At 49.9% G+C, this 23,834-nt stretch overlaps 1 protein-coding gene across 2 annotated transcripts; it reads right to left on the bottom strand.

Annotated features, from left to right (window-relative positions):
* Positions 1 to 50: 50 nt before the first annotated feature.
* On the bottom strand, positions 51 to 3,888 carry LOC136534787 (protein EARLY-RESPONSIVE TO DEHYDRATION 7, chloroplastic-like). 2 transcript variants are annotated; one of them, XR_010778817.1, is made up of 5 exons: positions 2,780 to 3,888; positions 1,612 to 1,778; positions 1,290 to 1,374; positions 299 to 608; positions 51 to 189 (listed from the first exon to the last, which is right to left on the bottom strand). XR_010778817.1 is itself a non-coding variant. In XM_066527156.1 (4 exons), exons 1-4 carry the CDS (start codon positions 3,796 to 3,798, stop codon positions 416 to 418), a joined length of 1,464 nt encoding a protein of 487 aa, XP_066383253.1. In that variant the 5' UTR covers positions 3,799 to 3,888; the 3' UTR covers positions 225 to 415. The 2 variants fall into 2 exon arrangements, 1 of the variants encoding a protein (XP_066383253.1); XM_066527156.1 differs by lacking the exon at positions 51 to 189 and having other exon boundaries at positions 225 to 608.
* Positions 3,889 to 23,834: the final 19,946 nt, after the last annotated feature.

Genomic DNA, 23,834 nt, shown 5'->3' with positions numbered 1-23,834 from the left:
TGCACGACACGAAGGCACGAATCAACATGATGAAATGGAACAGAACTTACTTTCAAGAGCACACGGAATGCACAGGTGGAATTAAAACTGTCGTGCCACAAACCAAACGTATGAATTTTACACGTATGTAGAACATCAGTGTACAATAAAATGAACACAGCCCAGAAAAGAAGGAAAGAAGAGATCAAACACGGTTTCTGGGCTGATAAACCCGGCTGGTGCTGTTTTGTTGTGAGAGAAAAACACTATATCATGGCTGATAAGCCCTGGCTAAAACCAACGAGCGAACAGGTTGAAAATCTCATGACAACAGTCACAAAACTCACAAGATCTAGCTTCCTAGTTCCTATTGCTAACACACTGCAACAGCAACAGATTAAATTACAGGCATAATGGAACTGTCGACCAGGCCAGCTCACTTCTTCTTTTGCCTCGCAATTGATTCTTTAGCTACAGTGTGCGCTGCTTGGCTGACAAAAGATGACTTCTTCAAATTACCCTTAGGGTCGAGTGCTTTCCTAATCTTGAATACAGCCCACGCAGCTCCGAGAGCATTTCCTGTAGCGTGGAGGTAATTGTGTGTGGCTTCCCCTGCTTGCTCACCGTATCTGCATCAATCGAACCATTAGCCTCTTCTAGTATCCACTGGAAGTTAGTTTTTCATTGACTAATAGCCAGGTGAGAACCAGACAAGAGATATTTCTACGCAAAAATGGTTGCAAAATCATGTTATGAAACACAAAGGTTTTCTAAAGAAACAGAAGGAACATTCCCTGCATGCCATTATCTCATAAGAGCAGTACTTCCTAGTTCATGGGTTCATTGCCATTTTTCTAAAAGAACAAATTTTCTTGGATCTCTTGTAGTTCTAATCTCAGCTGATTATTGACATTCTTATTATTTGAATTTCATCTAAAAAAATGTTTTTTAAGTCCTGTTTTATTCTTACATGATACCCCATATGGACTTTCTTTCCTCAAAAAAACCATATGGACTTGCTGCTAAAATGCCAATGTTTGTAGAAAATGGCATGGAGAGTTTCCCAACCAAAAAGAGTTATATTTACATAGTTTGGAAAAAAGGAGGACTCCTAACCAAAAAATTGTCACTGCAGATCCCAAAAATAATACAAAGCAGATGATTCGGCCCCGTTCGGCTGACCAAGAAGCCGGCTTGTTCGGCTTCTTTTTTCAGCTAGAACAGTGTTTTTCTCTCACAACATTTCAGCCGGAACCATGTTTTTCAGCATGAACAGTGCATTTTTCATACCAGCCATCATGTTTATTTACCTGTGTGTTACAACAGAAGTTGTCACGACTGATGATGTCAGCATCACATTCTTGCCAGACACTTCTACAGCATCCCATATTTTCCCTGTATCATTGAATACAGGATAAAATCAACCGATCATACATAACATGCAATGCAGACATGCTGCAGGAGTTAAACAAAGTGAAGTGGGTAGAATCTGAAGCCATATTATGAAATCAATTATATCTGCTGGTTTTACAAATCTATCATATAGATTCAATCACCCCAGAAGCATGTAAACTAGCCTGAATGAAGCTATATTTCTCAAGCAAATCTTAAAGAAATGTAAAGCAGACATACCAAATCCATCAAGTGAAGCAAGAATAACTTCGCCAGGCATTAACTTGAAAAACTTTTGTGCTGGTTTGGAGTTCAACACGGTGCTTGTGACAAAGCCAGTGACCTTCAGAACACCAGACAGGATTGAGTTTGCCACCCTGTTGGACATCTTTGTAACCCTCCTAGCCCTAAGAAAGAAGACAGAAAACCATAAGCAGCAGGAAGAGGGACACAAATTGATTATCATACAATAATAGATAGCAATATACGCCAACCAACTGAAAGGAACATGAATAACAATTGGTGCTGTAAAACTTCTACTACATACACATGGTTGATAACAAGTGGCATACTTGACTAAACTGATGGGCAATCTAGGACACTAGTTCTCGGACATACAGGAGAACTGTGTGATCTAGAACAGTAGATAGATTCTCCAAAAAATGAATCCTGATTTGAATCTCACTCATAAATCTTCGCTAACATTTTTCGTTACCATCATAAGGTGACATCACTACATCAGGCAAGAAAATATCAGTGGTACTCCCTCCGTCCCAAATTACAAGTCATTCCAACTTTCTTGGAGAGTCAACGCATCTAGAGTTTGACCAAATTTATATAATAAAATAATAACATTTATGATACCAATAAGTATCAATAGATTTTTCACTAATTATATTTTCATAGTATACCTATTTGTCATAAATCTTTGTAATTCTCTCTATAATTTTGGTCAAACTTAGGATGCAAATACATATGTAGATAAATACACACTAGATGGCGACTGGAAAGCAGGCAATGGCTAAGTTCAGGGTCAATTTTGCGCCAATCAACTAATAAAGATGGATGGCCACACTCTGAAGGAATAATTGACATGATCATACATGAATGGACATTTGCATTGCATTCAGGAAAAAAAACACCATGGCTGCTCAAGCAAAAGATCCCACCAAAACGTGAAGTGGCAAGGGAGTTCCAATTAAGAATGTAAGAACTATCTGTAAGTTGTCTGATTCTACGAGCTACCACAACATACAAGATTAATAGCAGGGCAATTTAACTCCTATCTATGATAAGTAGTGTCTAAAATACTGCAATCCAACAGGAACAATCGCATTCTAAATTAACTGGATAATAATCGTAAGTAATTTGCAATAAATGCTAGTAGTAAGATTGTTCACCATCCTACCTCTTCATCCTTCTGAGAGTTCTGGGCTTCACCTGCGTCGGCTTCGCGCTGGGCCCCACGCTCTTCTTCGCCACCTCTTCACCACGCCGCAGGCCCTCTGCCGTGATGTCGCCGCACCAGATGATGCCCCTCACAAGCTGCCCCGAGCCTCGCGCGATCAGCCGTGCCACCGACGAGCTGTAATCGTCGACGTTCGGCGCGATTGTCGTCCAGAACGCCGCAGACTTCTCCTCAACGACCTCCTTCTTATCCCCGACAGCTTCCTCCGGAGTGATCTCGGCCACTGCCCTCGCGTCCATGACCTCCGACTTCTCCTTCGCCGCCGCCTCCACCTGCTTCACCGAGTAGGTGGTGTACTCATCGAGGACCCTATCCAGCTCCTCCAATACTTTCTCCTGCCCCTTCCCAACGACCGTGAGGCCGTAGCTCAGCGCCGCCTCCGCGTCCACCTCGGCATCCTCGACGTCATCCTTGTCGTCTGGGTGGTCCGTGTGCGGGACATGGAGCGAGAAGAAGTAGTGCGCGGGGTCGAGCTTGACCGCGGCGACATCGCGGGTGAGCGGCCACTGGACGGTCTCCTGCTCGGCGCCACCGTCAGACCGTCCGCTGCTGAACAGGCGGAAGAGGCCGCGGCTGTGGTGGGGCTTCTCGGGGATCAGGCGCGCCAGGATGGCGACGGAGTGGTCCCCCTGGCGGAGGCGCACGATGGAGAGCGTGCCAGCGCCGAGGTCGAGGCTGCGGTCGGGATCGACGAGGTGGAGCTGCGAACCGGGGACGGCGACGACGGTCTCCTCTGTGGTGGGCGGCGGCGGCGCGGCGTCCTCTTCGGCCGTCTCGGGGAAGAGGTTCTCGGCGAGCTCGTTGGGGTCGACGGTAGGGTAGAGGGAGTTGCCCGTGGTAGCGGTGCCGGCGCCGGTAGAGGTGGTGGGAGCGGAGAAGAAGGGGGTGTTGAGATCAGGGTGGGACTGGTCCACATCCGGGTAGAGGCTCTGCTTGGCATTCGAGGAAGCGGAAGCCATGGTTGCGTTGCGTAGCTGGTCGGTTGCGCCTAGCTTGCTCTTCTCCGGGGTCGAATCGAGCGAGGGGATGTGGGGAAGCGGAAATGGGAGGGGTGGGATTTTAATACGGAAAGAGCGAAGTGGTGAAGACGACGGTTGATTCGCTGTGTCGCTCAGGGACGCGGAGATCTTCTGCACGTCGGCTGGGCGGCTGGCTGGTGCCACGAACCTGCGACGGTTGCTCAAACCGAAGCACACGTGGCTGACGTTCGCCACGGGCACAGGTCTGGATGCGGATATGGTGGTGGCAGCGGATCCCCGCAAGCCGATAAGACGAGAAGGCTTTGGAGGAAAGGAAGCGGGGGAACGACGCGTAGACGTCGCGGCGAAAGGCCTGGCAGGGGCGGGGGCGGGGGCGGGGGCGGGAGTCGGGACAACTCAACGGACACGGAGGCGCAAGCAGAAACGAGCAGGAGTCTGACTGAAGTATAAGCTGGAGACGAGGCAATGACGAATTGGCGCGGCAGAAACGTGCCTAACTTGTCCCCGTAACGGATACCAGCCCAGCAGCTGCCCAGGCCGCAGTAGCTCAGACCACCGGGGCACATGTTCGTTCGTTGCATCGCCGACAGTGATGGCTGTTCACTTGGGCACGGGCAGTTCGGTCGGGGCTTGACGGCGCCACGGATCGGAGCGGCCACAGGTGGTCGGCCAGGGCCGAATTGGTTCCAGCTGGAGATTACTGTCCATGTCACGTGGGAACACGGAGGTTGAGGCCATTTCAACTCCACCAGGCATAAGTATTTGCCGATCTCGGTAAGCAACTACTCCTTCTGAACTACGGGCAAGGTGAATCTACTGTTCTGTGCTCTGTAGCACCATTTCCCGATTGCGGTTCGCCAGAACATTCGGTCAACAATTGAAACCAAGAAAGCAACGTTTTTCATATCCCGTTTGTAGAGCTTAACAAAATGGGTGTAATGGTGTACCTTGATTACTGAGGATGAATCCGATCAACGTGTATTTCGAAATACTTGGGCCATGTTCGGTTATCAGGGAACGAGTACCTGGAAAGAATCAAGCTGGAACTCAAGCTTAATTTGTATAAGCACTTAAATCTGGAATAATTCTTGTGCCTAGAATGGCTTAACCGAACGAGTCCTTAGTACCCTGGATGGTGCTGTACCATAATAGTCTTATTAAACTCAGCCTGTTCGGTTGGCTGGTTCGTATCGTTGCTGGTTCGTGAAGAAGTACTGCTGGCTGGTTTGTGTGAGAGAAAAATACAGTTCTGGCTGAAAATTTACGATCGTTTACGATAAGCCACAGCCAAACGAACAGGCTCCTTGACTGCGGTACTCCTATAAAAACAAAAAAGTAATGAAAATCGCTATCATTATGATCTTAATATCGTTTTTTAACTATGGGGATTATGAACTTGTAGGCTAAAAACATCTACAACCGCCTTTTTTAAACACACTTTTTAAATCTTAATTTAAAGTTATCCTATTTAAATCACTATTTTTGTCTCTATCCTCTGACAATTTTTTTATATCATGCTTGGCACTTTAGAAAGCCTCCTCCTCTCTGTCTTTGGCGAAGATAAACTAGAAATAGATGATAAAAATATTTAGAGGTCTAGTTGAGAAGCTGATCAAAGAGATTTCTTCACCAAAATCTTTATCCCTAACAATATAAGAGGATATAAAGCGGCTTTTAGAGTTGCTAATATACTAAACTAAATTTATTACAACTTTCAACCATGGGAACACAATCCACACGCAATAGCTCAAGGACTTATTTACATGCACGCGTATGCACATCAATCCACATGGGTCGAAGTGAATTAGGCTATTAGGGTGAAACTTAGTTTAATTTCTATCCTATTCTATTCCAATGCATATGGATTAGCGTAGATAGTAGATACAATGCATTTAGATAAGGTGTAAAGACGTTGGAGAGGAATGTAAGGTTTTCGGTTTGTGGACGGTGGACACGCAGGAAAGGGATATATGCATACTGTTGCGCAGTAGAATATTTTCCATCCGTACACGTACAAGTACAATGTATACTCCACCTCGTCAATGTGGTTTTACACACTCACTCTAGGGCGGTGAGTGCCAAATGAATTGTGTATGTTTACTTTGTGTTTTTTCTGCTAGCTGTAAAACGTATTTCATGTACACTAGTGGCAGGGCACGCGCCATCGCGCGCAAATGAGGGCACAAATTCAAAGACACAGAAAGATATACTAGACGTTGCATGGTATGCATAATATGGACTAATATAGTAGCGGGTTGAAGCATAATTATATAGATATTATACATGGAGCTAATTGTATAGTAGTTGGGAGGAGTTTAGCAGCACATGTTTTGGGTCTACATATATACAAAGAAAGACCTGGTTTGCTAAACCACGAAGTATGGTAGGTATACCAAAGCATTACAGTTGATCTACAGCACAACAATGATCTTCAGGTGATGAAATGCAATACGGAGGGAAGACAACGGCCCGTTAGAAACCAGACCTGTTAAAAACAGCCAGTGTAAAAATAATCACACTTACGAAAATAAAATATCGGTAACTGTATTCCTGTTTTTGGTATAAGATCTCTTAAATCCCAACATATGCAGAGCATGTCAAGGCAGAAAAAGGACAGCAGCTCCGGGTCATTCATGTCCTCGTAAAGGGAAAAAAAGATAGTATGATCTCAGTATAATAATTAAGAAAAAAGACAATACCAATAAAACTATGTGTTTGAATGCTTTTTTTTTCTTTCACTGGTAACTTATATTTCTATCATGAAGATTTTGTTTTTTTAGAGAAGTGTCGGGTATCAGTAGTATGGATACCCGACAAAAGGAAGCTGATGGCCACGAACGCTAACTCACCTGGATGGCCAAGAGCATATTTTGGTCTCGCCCAACCCCGACGTTACGGGCTCTGTCTCGCCCGACCCCGAAGGTACGGGCTCCATCTCACCTGACCCCGAAGGCGCGGGCTCCGTCACGCCCGACCCTGAGGGCGTAGGCTCCGTGTCGCCAGATCCCTCGGGCACGGGCTCTGTCTTGCCAGACCCCTTAGGCGCGGGCTCCATCTCGCCAGACCTTGAGGGCGCGGGCTCCGTCTCCAGACCCCGAGGGTGCGGTCTTCGCCTCGCCCGGCCCCGAGGGCGTGGGCTCCGTGTCACCCGACCCAGAGGGCGCGGGCTCTGTCACGCCCGACCCCTCAGGCGTGGACCTCGCCTCGCTAGACCCCTTGAACGGGGATTTCGCCTCGCCCGATGGAGGTCCGTACCGCCTCCAACCACTACGGGTCTAAGAGTATGAACCCAGGGTCAAACTTCAGACATCAGAAAAAGGAGTAGGCGTGTCTTGACGTGACCCGTGGCCACGACGAGCCATACCTGAGGACTCACATCACCAACAGTGTCGGGCGTGCCAGCGCTATGCTATCTAATCCCCGCACGACTTCCGTCAGAGATACCAGTTGACCATGCTGCCCACCGGGACGGAATGGGCACCACGATCGGCTGACGATGCCCACATGTGGCGCCAGTGGCGAATAGGGTTACGACGTGGAGTCGTCCCCGTCATCATCTACAGGACCAGTGGGACCCGCGTGAAGGAGATGAAGGGCACCGCGACTCCGAAGGCCTTCTTCTCCCTCGCTTTTATGCTCTTTCTCTTTCTCTCATGTAACCTGCGCCTTCCCCTTCATCTATAAAAGGGGAAGCAGGACGTGTGGCAGAACCTCCTAAGTTATAGGGCCCACATGCACCTGTCACTGTCCGACGACTTTTGACATTTATGCATATGTTTCCAATAACTTAAAAAGACTGTCGGGTGTCCTCGGGGAACCCCGAATCATCCACGATTTCCGAGCAGGATCACGTTACAGAGTCATTGCAGTATTACAACATTTATTCAAATATCAAAACCAGAGTAAAAACAGCGGAAGTCTTACGATAACATAGTTTACAAACCAGTTGTTTCAAACCTTACAAACTAAGTTCGATAATTATTACAAACCATAGTAGTAGTGGAGTGGCATAATTAATATAGACATATCACACAAAATAAATATCCTGCCCAAGGATCACACATTTACTTCTCATCATCAGAACGAACGATAGTCATGCAGCATGATCCAAAACAGATCTGCTCATGAGGCTCACCTGCAACAAGGGTCAACGAACCCTGAGTACGAAAGTACTCAACAAGACTTATCCAAAATATTAACTGATAAACTCAGCAATGCAGGCTCAGGGATTCAAGGTATAGCTTTAACAATGATCAAAGTTCTTTTGCGTAAAAGCTCTTTTAACAACATTCTTTATATAGAAAACTTCTCAAGAATTATATACAAAGCTGACACGATCCGCACTGAGATCATGAAACTTCATATCCAACACCTTCACAAGCCTTATTCAAGTTCTGGTTATTAATTCTACGATGATGAACAGTGAGTTGAGTCTCCTTAACCGAGGAGCAACGACGATTCGAACCGATTAAGCCCAGCTGGGGATTCCAGACCACACGACATATGCAGGTCCCCGACCTACATATACCAACCTACCCTCGGATCCCCTAAAACAAGAACGGGTCCGCGCCACCCGAGAACATAGTACTCCACCATTCCAGCCCATGGCCACGTGGGTACACGCTATTCCCGCCATCTCTCCACTCCCAGTGCGCGAGTAGCCATTCTCGTAATAGAATTGCCAAGTTCAGGCTTACCGGAGTATGTGGTTAGTACTACAAATTCTCACCTCATACAATTCAACAACGGACGTGCCTTAATCGACACAGGCGGAAATAACCCGCTCACAAGACCTCCATGTCTTGTGGCTCACACACACCGAGTCCGCCCGGTCTAAATTTATTACTCCACATTCTCATATCACATGCTAACAAAATTAACCAATGTTCCATTTGTTATTTGCAGGTGGCAGGTAGTCACCCGACTTTCATCGTTCTACGCATAGCTAAGCAAAACTAGGCATATACGGGTTTTAGACTGGTAATATGGTAAATATGGAATAACAAGGGTGATAATGCACCAATTAGGCTCTTACTTAACTCCTAACTACTTAATGCAGTAATGGAAAGCAAAAGCGAAATTAATTTGTAAAACACAAGGTAGGGTTGTATGATCCGGGGCTTGCCTTCGTTGACGGAAAAGTCCGGTTCCTGCGACGTTTCACAAGTATTCGATCCGACCTCAACAAACGGATTAACTTCTTCCACGACTTGATTAACTACCACGTGTTCACCTTCGTTCACTACACGTAGTAACAATGACATGTTTAACATGATGCGGAATACGAAACATGATGCTCTATGATGGATGCAAAATTAATAATTTGAATACAACTTTCCTTCGCGGTACAGTTGCAAGTCAAACTAATCAAACCTTTTTCACAACACCTAAATCAATTGCCAAGGATCATTATCAACTAATGACCCAAGGTCATCACTCAATCCAAAAGTCCAAATAAAAACCTAAATCATTAAAAGTTACTATTTGCTTTTATAAATTCATTATTTAATTCAAAATTATGAAATAAATCAACTTATTCTAATTGAGCTCAAAATTTTAGTACATGTTCATTACCTGGTGACTAAGTGGCAAAATAAATTTCATAATTTTTGGATAAATAAATAAGCCTAGAAAAATCATGGAAAGTCATTTATTAATTAATTGAGCAATTTTTATCATATTCCAAAAATACTGAAAATCAATATTTCAAATTTTTTTCATATAATATACATCATAGAGAATTCACACAAAAAATTTTATAATTTTTGGAGCTCTAAATAATTCTACACAAAAATAACAAATTACAGCACTATTCATTTAAATATGAAAAACAAAAAATTCATTTTGAACGTTGAGTCACTGATATGGTGACCCCACCTGTCATCTTCTACCTCGCGCTTTGACTACGGCGATGATGGCGCTGACTGGCGATATCTCGCCGCCGTTGAGTCCAACGGCGACGGCCAAGGTACCTACACCCTCCCCGAGACTAGGCGCATCCATTTTGAGCACAAGCCTGACTAACTATGGACTGGACCGAGCACTACGTCGCTATGGCGGCCACGACGGCGCAGCTACGCTACGCCGGCGAAATGAAGCCGAAAACGGTGAAACAGAGGGCATGGGAAGGTCCAGTAGCTCACCACGAACACGTTGGAGCAAAGAACGAGACCGGATAAGCTTCGATGACACGGGTCGACGTTGACAGCGGTCACGGCGGAGCGATCTTCGACGACGGCGATGCTCCGGTAGCTGTGGTGGTCAAAATGAGAAACCAATGGGTCACAAAGCACTACATCATTGCGGCAAAGCCGAAGCAAGACTCAGTAAGGGCAGAGACTCACCGTAGCACGCTAGCCATGACGACGCGCACTCTACGGTGGTGCTGCCGGCCGTGAGGAAGAAAAGCGCCGAACGGCGTTTCCCGATGATGGCAAGCAACCAGGGCTAGTTATTTAGGTGCGCAAGGATGAGACGGAGCTGGGACAAGTTTATCAGCGACGGTGAAGCATTACGGCATCGACACGAGCTCGCCGGAGTTATGGCCGTGGCGTCGGAAAAACAGAGCAAGAGAGCGGAGGCAAACGGCGACGGCCAAGGCTAAGTAGAGCGGCTCAGAAGCGCAAGGAAGCTACGCTGTAGCCTTCACCGTGCCAGTGCGACGTCAAAGACGACCATGACTGCGCCTGGAAGCAAACCGAAGATCACCGGCCATGTAGCTAGGGCGGTGAGTACTGTTCACCGAATTTATAGATTTGCCATTTGGTTTCAAATTCAAATTACTCCCAAATTTGTATAGCAACTCAAAAATCTCCAAAAATAAAAGTTGTTTAAAATCAAAAGTTCTACAACTTTGCTTTTATAACCAACCCCTAATTCTATCTAGATTTTGAAATGATCTTTTAAATTCAAATAGGGGATATTTAACGAATTACGCCTTTTTGAATTACTCAAAAATTTTCTAAACAACTTGAAAAACTCCAAAAACAAACTTTGTATAACTTGCCAAGCTCTACACTTTTGCTTTTGGTCCCAACCCCAAAATATGCTTAGATTTTGAAATGGATTTTTAGGGTAGGGTTTAAATGTTGAAAAGCGGGGGTTTCTTGAAAAATTCAAAATCCAAACAAATATTGAACTTGAGTCAAACAATACAATTCAACATTCATTACACAATTGTAAACTTGTTTTAGTAAATGTACATCAAAGTTTTCACCAAATGCCAAATGCATTGCAATGCATATGATGACATGTCAGATTTTAATATTTAAACACCCGAGGTGTTACAGGACGCCCCACGAAGGGCATGGAAAAACGGCTCAAGGCTGAACGGCTCAACGAGTTCGGCTAGACTCAACTCTATTCGATCCTTCCATCAGAGACTTGGGACCCTCTTCCTCTCTCGCCCGCTTGTAACCCCTACTATAAATAAGTATCGGTAACACGAGCAGCCACAAACTAGACGTAGGGACATTCTGCCCAAACTAGTATAAACCATTGTGTCCTCCGAGCACATCATCTGGACCAGACGCGCAAACACAAATTTACTAGCTGGTAGTTCAAAACACCGACAGTTTGCGCACCAGGTAGGGGACTTTTTGCGCGTCTCATCGTCCACAACAGGCCATGGATGGCTAGCAATGGTGTCAGTTGGGTCTCAGGTGTGCGCGTGCACTTCGAGAGCCTAGATTTCTTCATCGCCGTGGAGGGAGAGCTAGCGCGGGCTCCCGCCCCCATCCAACTTCTTCGCCCCACTGGCCTTGACGCATCCATCGAGGCCCTCGAAGAGCTGCAGCTGCACGCCTCGGAGACCCGTGCCCCTAAGAGCGACTAGATCCTCGGCTTTCATTACGAGAGGCTAGAGCGCCAGCTAGGCGCCTTCTTAGGACCCCAACCGTCCTGGGAGGACCTGCGCTGTCTCACCTTCTCGTTCGCCAATGTCATGACACAGCTTGTTGGAGGGGGACCACTCTCCCTGGAAAACCTCACCCAGAGCGCCCCGACAGCGTTCCCATTCGGTCTGTGCAACGTCGCAATGACCATTGGTCACCTCGCAACACAGCGCATGCACCCAGCCCCCACGGATGATGAATTCATGGGGATGACGGACTATGTCACGGAATCTTTCCACGGCCTTCTCGCGGGAGATTTAGAGACGATCTCTGACTCTAACTCTAGCAGGGGAAGCCATAACCCCTCGCGAGAATGCTTCATAGCAGGCACCCCTGAGGAACGTGTTGAAAGCATCCACGAGGGAGGGGCTACTCCTATGGATGACCCTAACAACGAGGTCGAGGGAGATGCGGGGGGGGGGGGGGGCCTCGACTACAGGTGGAGCAGCTGAGGGCACAACACAAGGAGATTAAGGATGCGTGACTCCATCTAGAGCAGGAGTGTGTGGAGCTCGAGCTCAAGATTGAACGCCATGGAGACGATGGCCGTGCACACGCCATCACCCATGATGTAAACCAAAGGATCATCGAGGATGATGGATGCCTCCCACACTTCACCAGGGCAAGCCAGAACATAGCTATCGTGGTGGCCTTACTCCGAGGGCTCTCGAAGCCCACGACACCCGAAGACCGTTAGACCCCTCACGAGATCCGCACGCTGCTCGAGCACGCAGCGGTGCAGCAGGTGGAAAGCTTGCTGTCTTGGCGACGTGAACTCAATGCCAGTCAGCGCATGTCTTTGGGACAACATGGCCAAGACACATCCGTCCACCAGGCGTCGTGCGGCGATCGAGGGCTTGCCATGCTCCCGGTGCATGACCGTCTCGGCCCCAACCATGACACATGTAACACCTTGAATGCCCGTAGGCATGGACAGGGGGACAAGAGAGAGGAGGCTAGCCATAGCTAAAACCCTCATGCGGCGAATGCTACGACAGTGATAAGGACCAAAGCCTAAGCCCCGATCTGCTAGGGCCCTAGGCTTTCGGCTGGCACATCCTCAACATGGCTTTCCCGCCACAGTATCGACCATCGACCAACATCCCAAAATACTCTAGGGAAATAAACCCCGGCCTGTGGCTCGAGGATTACCGGATTACTTGTCAAGCCAGTAGTGCAGATAGTGATTACTTCATTATCCATAACCTCCCATTGTTCCTGGCCGATTCGGCATGAACATGGCTGGAACACCTTCCGCCCAACCAAATTCAAACCTAGGCGGACCTGATGGAGATCTTTGTGAAAAATTTCTAGGGCACCTACACACGCATTGGGAACCCCTAGGATCTAAAAAATTGTCAATAGAAGTCCAGGGAAACTCACCGTGAGTACATCTGACGCTTCTCTAGGCAATGCAATGAATTGCCCGATGACGCCGACATCGACGTCATCGGAGCATTCCTATCCGGGACCACCTGCGAGTCCCTGGTCCATAAGCTAGGACGCAAGGAACCTTGAACCACCAAGGAGCTCCTTGACATTGTGACCAGCCATGCCTCAGGCAAGGAGGCGGTCAGAGCAATTTTTGACCGCCCTAAGGGCAAAGCGAAGAGGGACAAGGACATCAGCGAGCGCGCCTCCAACCACCTGAACAACAACAAGAAGAAGAAGCGACACGGGGGCTTGCTCGTGGCTGCTACCGAGCAGAAATGCGGCCGAGCACCCACCGATGGTGCTTCCGACCACTTCGAAAAGCTACTTGAGGGGTCATGCCTGAACCACGCCTTCCCCATTAAGCACCTGTATAAGAACTGCGTCCTCATGAAGCGTTTCCTATCTGGCGGCTCTAAAAAGGGGGACCATAGGAAGAAGCCTAATCCGATGGCGGACGACGTCGAGGGGAAGGATGGCGGCTTTTTGAAGCCAGACGGCTGCCTCTTGATCTTTGGTGGGGTGGCGACTTACGACTCCAAGCACCGCTGAAAGCTTGTGCGTCGTGAGGTCTACACGGCCGAGCCAGCCACACCATCTTTCCTCCGGTGGTCGAACTCCGCCATCACCTTTGACCGATCCGATCACCCAGAGAGCGTCCTGAAGCCGAGAAGGTATCCTCTTGTGGTCGACTCAATCATCGGCACGAAGTGGCGCACCAAGGTACTGATGGATGGAGGCAGCGGCCTCAACATCATGTACGCCAAGACGCTTGATGCTATGGGCATCGACCAGTCACGCGTTTGACTGACCGAGGCGCCTTTCCACGGTGTCGTGCTGGGGAGACAAGCCATACCGCTCGAGCAGATTGACCTGCTCGTCACCTTCGGGAATCCAACCAACTATAGGATGGAGACCCTCGCCTTCGAGATGGTTGGTTTCCATGGAACCTACCATGCCATCCTAGGATGACCATGCTACACGAAGTTCATGGCCGTCCCCAACTACACTTACCTAAAGCTCAAGATGCCAGGCCCATGTAGGGTGCTATGAGCGCGCCTCGATGATTATCGCCTCCAAGGAGCTCACGGTCATCAAGGAGGGGACCGTCGAGGAAGCACCCAACTCCAAGCGGTCGGCTAGATTTTTTGAGTCCATGGAGGGCATCAAGGAGGTCCTCATAGACCCCAGTAGCTTCGAGGACAAAGTGGTGCGTATTGGCAACACGCTTTCCTCCAAATAGGAAAGCGCACTCATCGACTTCCTCCGTGCCAATAGAGATATCTTTGCATTGAAACCCTCGGACATGCCAGGCATTCCAAGGGAAGTCACCTAGCATGTCTTGAAGATCAGGCCAGGCTCTAAGCCAGTAAAGCAGCGCCTGTGCCGCTTCAATGAGGAGAAGCGTAGGGCCATCGGCGAGGAGATCGCGAAGCTTTTGGCGGCCAGATTCATTAAGGAAATGTATCATCCCGAGTGGTTAGCCAATCCTGTCCTTGTACGAAAAAAGAATGGGAAATGGAGAATGTGTGTTGACTACACGAGTCTCAACAAGGCGTGTCCAAAGGATCTATTTCCTTTGCCACATATAGATCAAGTAGTCGACTCGACCTCGGGGTGTAAAACCCTCTGCTTCATTGATGCGTACTCCGGGTACCATCAGATCGCGATGAAAGAATCCGACTAGCTCGCAACTTCTTTCATCACCCCATTTGGATTGTTCTGCTATATCACGATGTCGTTCGGTCTAAAAAACGCAGGGGCTACATATCAGCATTGTATGTTCAAGTGTTTCGAGGACCTCATCCGACGAACCGTTGAGGCTTACATAGATGACATCGTGGTTAAGTCCAAACAGGCTGACCAACTCATAGCAGACCTGGAGCAAACCTTCATGAAACTCTAGGCAAATGACAACAAACTCAACCCTAACAAATGTGTTTTTAGGGTCCTAGGGGATATGCTGCTTAGGTTCATTGTCTATGAGCGTGGCATCGAAGCCAACCTAGAGAAGATCTCAGCCATCAAGAGTTTGGGCTCGATTTAGAATCTAAAGGGAGTACAGCGAGTTACAGGGTGCCTCGCCACGCTTAGCCATTTTATCTCGTGCCTCGACGAACGAGGCCTCCCCTATACTAGCTTTTGAAGAAAACCGACCAATTTACATGGACGCATGAGGCTCAGGAGGCACTTGACAAGGTCAAGGAAATCCTAACGAAAGCCCAATTCTGGTCTCATGGACCGATGGGGAACCACTCCTGCTTTACCTTGCGGCCACCACACAAGTGGTCAGTGCCACCCTAGCGGTAGAACAGGAAGAAGAGGGGCACGCCCTCATGGTGCAGTGTCACATATACTTCGTTAGCAAAGTCTTATCCTATTCCAAGACTCGCTACCCCAAATCCAGAAGCTCTTATATGCCGTCCTGATCGCCAAGAGGAAGCTATGTCACTACTTCGAGTCATACCCGATGAGGACAGTGATGTCCTTCCTTCTTGGTGAGGTCGTCCAAAACCGAGATGCCACATGGAGAATCGTGAAGTGGGCACTCGAGCTAATGGGTCAGGGTATTTCATATACCCCTCGGATGGCCATCAAGTCCCAAGCGCTGGCTAATTTTGTCGCAGAATGGACAAGGTTCAGATGCCTCCAGCAGCCATCGACTAAGAGTACTGGACGATGTACTTTGATAGATCGCTAAAGAAAAAAGGCGCTGGCGTGGGACTGGTGTTTGTTTTGCCCCTCAGGGTGCGCATGAGGTACATGGTTCGCATCCACTTCCTTACCTCCAATAATGTGGCCAAATACGAGGCGCTCATCAATGGCCTACGCGTCATCGTCGAGTTGGGCATCCAATGACTTGACGTCCATGGTGACTCACAGCTAGACATCAATCAAGTCATGAAAGAGTCAAGCTGCCATAGCACCAAGATGGCTGCGTACTACCAAGAAGTCTGACAGCTGGAGGACAAGTTCGATGGCCTCGAACTCAACCACATCCTGAGGTAGCTCAACAAGGCGTCCAACATGCTAGCGAAAATGGTGTCTGGCCATGAGCCAGTGCCGATGGGCGCCTTCACCAGCGATCAGTACAAGCCCTTGGCCCGCTACATGGAGTGGGAATAGACCGGTGACGGGCCACCTGCCCTGGGCTCTAGGGTTGACCGACCATCGGCTCCTTCTGACCCCGAAGTCATGGAGCTTGACAAAGATCTAGTAGCCGAGCCTAACCCTCTAGCTAACTAGAGGACACCTTACCTCAATTATCTCCTCCATGAGGTGCTCCTGACGGAAAAAACGGAGGCCCGACAGCTCGCATGCCGCACCAAGTCCTTCATCATTATTGAGGGGAGCTCTACAAGCGAAGCCACACCAAGATCCTACAACATTGCATCCCCATCAAACACGGGAGTCTACTACTAAAGGACATCCATGGTGGGGTCTACGAACATCATGCCACACCTAGAACCCTAGTCAAAAACACGTTTCGATAGGGCTTCTATTGGCCAACCACGGTGGCTGACGCCAAGCAAATTGTGCACACCTACGAAGGGTGTCAGTACTACGCTTGTCACACCCACCTACCGGCCCAAGCGCTCTAGACGATCCCTATTATGTGGTCATTTGCGGTTTGAGGGCTAGATCTGGTCAGACCCCTCAAAAGAGCGCTCGAGGGCTACACACTTGCTTGTCGTCGTAGACAAGTTCACAAAGTGGATAGAGGCTCGGCTGATTTTTGTGATTAAATCCGAGCAGGCCGTGCAATTCTTCCTCAACATCATCCACTACTTTGGAGTCTTGAACTCCATCATCACAAACAATGGCACGCAATTTGTCTTCACCAACGATTGGTACAAGCCCTCGGCCCGCTACGAGGAGCGGGAATGGATCGGTGATGGGCCACCTGCCCTAGGCTCTAGGGCTGACCGACCGTCGGCTCCTTCTGACCCCAAAGTCATAGAGCTTGATGAAAATCTAGTAGCCTGACCCTCAAGCTAACTAGAGGACACCTTACCTCGATTATCTCCTCCATGAGGTGCTCTAGACGGAAAAAACAGAGGCTCGGCGACTTGCACACCACACCAAGTCCTTTGTCATTATTGAGGGGAGCTCTACAAGCGAAGCCACACCAAGATCCTACAATGTTGCATCCCCATCAAATAAGGGAGTCTACTACTGAAGGACATCCATGGTGGGGTCTACGGACATCATGCTGCACCTAAAACCTTGGTCGGAAACACGTTTCGACAGGGCTTCTATTGGCCAACCACGGTGGCTGACGTCGAGCAAATTGTGCGCACCTATGAAGGGTGTCAATACTACGCTCGTCAAACCCACCTACCGGTCCAAGCGCTCCAGATGATCCCTATCATGTGGTCGTTTGCGGTCTAAGGGCTAGATCTGGTTGGACCCCTCAAAAGAGCGCCCGGGGGCTACACACACTTGCTTATCGTCGTAGACAAGTTCACAAAGTGGATAGAGGCTCAGGCAATTTCTGTGATCAAATCTAAGCAGGTCGTGCAATTCTTTCTCGACATCATCCACTGCTTTGGAGTCTCGAACTCCATCATCATAGACAACGGCACACAGTTCACCGGGAAAAAAATTTCTCCAATTTTGTGATGACTGCTACATTCACATCGATTGGGCCGCCATGGCACACCACCACACAAACAAGTAGGTCAAGCATGCAAACATCATGGTCCTACAAGGCCTCAAGTCTACAATCTTCAACCGACTGAAAAAATTTGGTGAACAATGGGCTACGAAACTTCCCGCGGTATTCTGGAGCGTGGGGACGACCCCCAGCCGGGCGACTGGCTACACACCTTTCTTCATGGTCTATGGTTCCAAAGCGGTCCTCCTGACTGACCTCGAGCGCCGAGGGTCAGGGCGTACAATGAGCAGGGAGCCAAGACGTCCCTCGAGGATGCCATGGATCAGCTTGATGAAGCACATGACGTTGCCTCCTCCACTCGGATAAGTACCAGCAAGCATTACATTAGTACCACAGCTATCGTGTGTAGGGGTGGGCTCAACATCGAGGACCTGGTGCTCTGCCTTGTCCTGAGCAACAAGAACCGCTACAAGCCCTCTCTACCATGGGAGGGACCGTACATCATCGCGGAGGTGCTCCGACCGGGCACCTACAAGCTCAAGTCCATCGGCGACAAAGTCTTCACTAACGCCTAGAACATTGAGCAGCTACGTCGCTTTTACCCCTAGTCTATGATGTACTTTTGAAAATTGAGAATGAAATTTCTGAAACACAAAAACGCTTTCTCTTATCGGTTTTGCTATCATTTCCTCGATCTTTAGTGACACCTGGCCCTAGCAACGATAAGGGGCTAGGCCTCACTCGAGGGCTGATAAGATAAGAATATATCTATTTAGAAACATTCTTTACGCTTGACCTCTCCTTACATTAAGATCTAGAAGTAAGAGTTGCGGATACAAACGCTGAGTAAAACAGGTCATACCGTAAAAAACCTACGCCCCAGCGGCTACGACGTTTCTGCTCAATAGTGTGATTAGAGTTTTTTCGCCTGCACCTCGAGCTTTACAACCTTAATGTCAGAAGGGGTCGGATTGTATCAACCTTTTTATACATAAAAAAGAGAAGGGCCAAAAGTCTGTTCGGCCAAAACAAAAATTAAAAAATTACCTATTTATTACAAGTTCACCACCCGCATCATCCAACTAACTAACCCCTTGGGGGGACGACCTCGTCCTCGATATTTACAGCTAGATCCCACATTAGGGAGGCCACCATATCCTCGATCTCCTCTAGCTTGGCCTCAGTGTAGCTGGGCGTGAAGCCTTGACTCATCATCGATAGATTGATGTTCTCATAATGAGAACGAGCGATCACAAACGACCGATGAACGCCAAAGTGAAGCACGTGCCTCACGATCTCATGCGCTCCATCCATAATTCGGACAGCATTAATCACTAGTGAGCTTGTCTCCTGCTTCGGGGCCAGCTCGAGGTCATCGTAGACCAGCTGGATAGCGACGCGCAGGGTGTCATGCTCATCGCTCTCCTTCCAGAGGGAGGACTTCACCTCATTGAGCTCCTTCTCTAGGCCATAGCTCTTCATCACCTCCATCACAAGCTTATAATCGAGACCTATCGAAGTCACATATCGACCGTGTCAAAAGGCCTACCATGGATTCTAGGGAGAAAAACAACAAGGGAAACCGAAGGCTTACCATCCATGTTCGCCCGAAGCTTGCGCTCCTCATCGCGCTGCTCGGATACCTCAGCCTCCAGGCACTGGACCTCTTGCTAGCGCTGACCAAACTCTATGGCGAGCCAAGCGAACACGCCCTCAGCCGCAACCTTTAGGTTCCTCTCCCCATCAAGCTCACCCTCAAGGAGGTCAATCCGCTATCAGGCGTTGGCACGCCCTAGCGAGCCAAGTCATGCTCTGAGCGGAGTTCCTCTATGGCCCGGAGCAAATCATCCTGCTCTTTCCGTAGCCGCTCGAACTCTACGACATCTATGCGTGCCCTATCAATTAGGGTCACAAGTTTCTCCTCGGCCTCGCGGGCATGATCGTGAGCGTCCACCTCCCTAGCTCAGAGGTCGACCAGCTCCCGACCGACGGGGGCCAGCTCAGCCACCTCCTGAAGGACGACAGCAAGCTGTGTGACCAGTCCCTCACATAGTCGCGTCTCATCGGTGAGGTGGTCCCAAACATCCTTCTTGTGACAAAGGAACAAGGACTTCTCCAGGCTACGAGCCATAAGGGACTGTGGAGAGGTTATAGGTTAGAGGCGCAAAGAAAGAAGTGAAGGTCGGAAGCACGGGCGTAGCATACGTGGCCAACCAGAGTGACCATGTCACGCAGCAAGCTCAGCACAGTGGTCAAGGCAAGAACTGTGGTCCCGACCTCCATGTGGACGCTCCACCATTCCCTCTTCTTCACGACATCATTGAGGGTGAAGAGCATCACCCTTGGGTCCCACCGATCAGCCCACCAGACCCAAGGACCTCCCCACGCGTGTGGGTTGCCGCCACTCGAACTAGAGGTCAGGATGGATCCACGCCAACACCAAGCGGCACTGACCCCTCCCACGGTAGTGACTCCTCTAGAGCGGCCTTTCCGACGATAGAGGGGGTAGGTGACACAGACATGGAAGCCTACCATGTTGCCATATCTGCTAAGGACACCTCGAGTGTGCCCTCTTCCATCCGTCCCATCATAGACATAGCCACCTACAAGGACGACGGCACCGGTTGTGCCATCTCCGCCTATGGCATCGTCGCCGCACCCGGCCATGCCACATCCACCATGAATGCCTCGGGTGCATCCTCCTCCATCTACCTTGCCATAGAGATGGCCACCTACACAGATGATGGCTCTGGCTACGCCATTTTTGCCTCTGATGTTGTGTCCACCTGCATGGATGACAGCTCGGGCTGCACTGTTTTCGCTTGTGACGTCGCGGCCACACCCGGCCGCACCACATTCACCATGAGCACCCTGGTCGCACCCTCCTCCATCTACTCCCTTGTAGATGTAGCCACCAGCTGCACCCCCTAGTTGACGCCATGACCGCCCTGATGTCGCTCCTACTCACCTCCGACATGACACCAACTGGCTCCTGGCGCGTCTACCGAAGGGCGAGGCTCTTCTTTAGTGCTAGCCTTAGGACAATCTTGCCTCTACCAACACTAGGAAAGACATGATGATTAGTCTATGGCAAAATCCATTAAGAGTGAAGGAGCGAAGAAGTTTTTAACTCACCTCGATGCCACCGGACGATGACGTTTTGGGACTAGCCCGCCTGACCCCGGCCACGCCTTAACGGCATGTTGCCAATTCGAGGCTTCCCTCCGCTCAGAAGGCCCAGATAGAGTGGGGCAGATGGTCCCCACTGGCTCCATGGGTGCCTCGAAAAGCCTAGACAGAGTGGGGCAGCTTGATTCCACCAGCTCCAAGGGCGCGTTCCCCCTCCTACCCTAGGGCATGCCACGAGAAGGATCCCTCCTGCGGCAAAGACGGGTCCTCGTCCCCTCCTCCCAGCTCATCCCATTGGACGGGCGACCCAAAACCATCGCCCTCTTCTTCCTCTTCCTCTTCCAAACCTTGCCGCTGCCTTCCTCGATCCTGCCTCGCCCGCTGCTTCGCCCGTCGCTTCGCCTTCTCCTCATCTTTCTTCTTCTTCCTCTTCTTGTCTACGGTGTGGTTTGCCGCCCTCATGGCCCCGTGCTCTAGTAGCGGCGTGACAGAGGCCCAAAATCCCAACCCCGCCAGTAGCTCGTCAAAGTCCGCGTCTGGCCACATCATGGGATATACTAGAATCAAGAACACGACGTCGAACTCCTCCATCGCTTCCTTGAAGCGATGCGCGACCTCACTATCGTGAAGCGGCCCCTAGACGAGCATTGTCTGACCGAGCTACGCGTCGGGCATCATCCCATACAGCGGGAGGGCATGCACCATCAGCAGCGCAACCCTCCTCGCGTGATACTCCCCGATGACACTGGCCCCACGGAGACCATGGTTCTTCAAGAGCGTGATGGCATCTAGGAGATTGCGGAGCCTTTTCTTTTCCTTCTCGGGGGGTCCCCACCCTCACACCAGCGGCGCCTCTTCGATTAGGCATCCAGTGAAGTCCAGTAAGGGGGCAGTGACATCATTCTTCACGTAGAACCAAAGTGCGTGCCATCCTTTGTTGGACCTCGACGGTGAATAGATCATGTACTTGGCGGACCGATGGCCCCAGAGGTGGATACCTGCGCATCCCATCGACACCGATAGGTCCCCACTTCTCTCCCTTTTCTTGTGCAAGGATTCAGAGAAGTACCTCCATAGCAAGAAAGTAGGTTTCGATCCCCAGATACCCTTCGCATAGCGTGATGAAGGTCACGATGTGCTGGATCCTGTTGGGATGCAGGTGCTACAACTCGATCTGGTAGTGAAGCAACAGTCCTCGGAGGAATAGGTGGGGAGGAATCATGAATCCATGCTCGTGGAAGAGCACGAAGGACACAACATAGCTGTTGGGCGGCGACGGCGCCTCCTCATGACCGGGCATGAGCCACTCCACCGCCTCGATTCTCCCATGGAGACCACACTTGATGAGGCCATCGACATGTGCGTGGGTGACGTTGGAGCGATATCACAACTCAATGGGAAGCAAGGGTGGAAGAACAAGAACCTTGCTGGTGGCGGAAGAGCAAGGGCAAGAAATCTAGGCGGTGGCAGCGAAGAAGCAAAGAAGACGAGGTTGTGGTTATGCATACCAGAGACAAAGGGAAAGGCCCCTATTTATAGGGGAAGGTAGAGTGAGAGATGAACCATCTGCCTCGATCAACGTACCTATCGTGCCTTGTCACTTCGCCTCTCCGAGAATCGTGCACACGCCACCCCCGGCTATCCCCTCGAAGGGTGCGCCGAACGATGGTTTACCCCCTCAGTGGGCCAAAAACCACCACAGGTAAAGAGGGATACGGAGTTAAAAACGCTCCCACAGCCCATTAAAGCCTAGGAGTTCAAAAGTTGGCCCATCGATGGGTTCACAATTGCTCTAGGGCACATTTAGAGTGAGGGGTGGTTAAGGATGGGCCCGCTAGCGGCCAGCACCTAGGTGCACGAGCGCCATGGGCATCCCGACCCACGTTCGAGTCTTGGCCAGTGCACTATCCATGGTTTTTCCCTGAAGAAAGGCAACGAGCCCTTGGGACCGGTCGAATGGAATCAAGAACTATATAGACTGGTCGTTAGGAATCTAGAGTCGGTCACTAGCTAACCCATGCTAGACCCCCATGAACAGGAAGTCAGGGCCCCACTCAGACTAGCCCATTAACAGCTCACCAAGCACCATGATTCGTCCATCGAGGGAAACATGGCATGGCTCAGCCCCTCTATTTTTATCGAAAAATGCTTGAGGGAGGACGACCACCCTAAACCCTAAACCCCATGAGTTGACCCCTTGAGGATGGTACGGGCTCTGTCTTGCTCGACCCTGAAGGTACGGGGTCTGTCTCGTATGACCCCTCGGGCGTGGGTTCTATCTCGCCAGACCCCTCGGGCGTGGTCTCCATCTCTCCAGACCCCTTGAGCATGAGCTCTGTCTCACCTGACCCTGATGGCGTGGGCTTCGTCTCACCAAACCCCTTCGGTGCGGTCTTTGCCTCGCCTGGCCCCGAGGGCATGGGCTCCGTGTCGCCCAACCCTGAGGGCGTGGGCTCCATCACGCCCGACCCTAAGGGTGTAGGCTCCGTCACACCTGACCCCTTGGGCACAGACCTTGCCCCACTAGACCCCTTGGAGGGGGATTCTGCCTTGCTCGATGGGGGTCCGTACTGCCTACAACCACTATGGCTTTAAGAGTACGAACCCAGGGTCAAACTTCTAACATAAAAAGTAGGCGCGTCTTGACGTGACCCACGGCCATGATGGGCCATACCTAAGGACTCACATGGCCAATAGTGTTGGGCGTGCCGATGCTATGCTATCTAATCTTCGCACGACTTTCGTCAGAGATACATGTTGACCATGCTACCCGCTAGGATAGAATGAGGCGCCACGACCGGTTGACGATGCCCGCATGTGGCGTCAGTGGTGAATAGGGTCGTGACGTGGAGCCATCCCTGTCGTCATCTACATGACCGGCGGGACCCGCATGAAGGAGATGAAGGGCACCATGACTCCGAAGGCCTTCTTCTCCCTTGCGTTTT

Source organism: Miscanthus floridulus, chromosome 2 (assembly GCF_019320115.1).
Source record: "Miscanthus floridulus cultivar M001 chromosome 2, ASM1932011v1, whole genome shotgun sequence".
In the NCBI taxonomy this organism is placed as follows: domain Eukaryota; kingdom Viridiplantae; phylum Streptophyta; class Magnoliopsida; order Poales; family Poaceae; genus Miscanthus; species Miscanthus floridulus.
The sequence above is the reverse complement of the archived record's forward strand: the minus strand, read 5'-3'. Positions and strand labels throughout refer to the sequence as shown.

Excerpts from the sequence above, each read along its gene's own strand:
- LOC136534787 (XM_066527156.1), bottom strand. The coding sequence starts at position 3,798 with ATGGCTTCCGCTTCCTCGAATGCCAAGCAGAGCCTCTACCCGGATGTG. Across the intron at positions 1,779-2,779 it reads ACTCTCAGAAGGATGAAGAG|GGCTAGGAGGGTTACAAAGA; the intron begins GTAGGATGGTGA and ends CTTCTTTCTTAG. Across the intron at positions 609-1,289 it reads ACTTCTGTTGTAACACACAG|ATACGGTGAGCAAGCAGGGG; the intron begins GTAAATAAACAT and ends CGATTGATGCAG.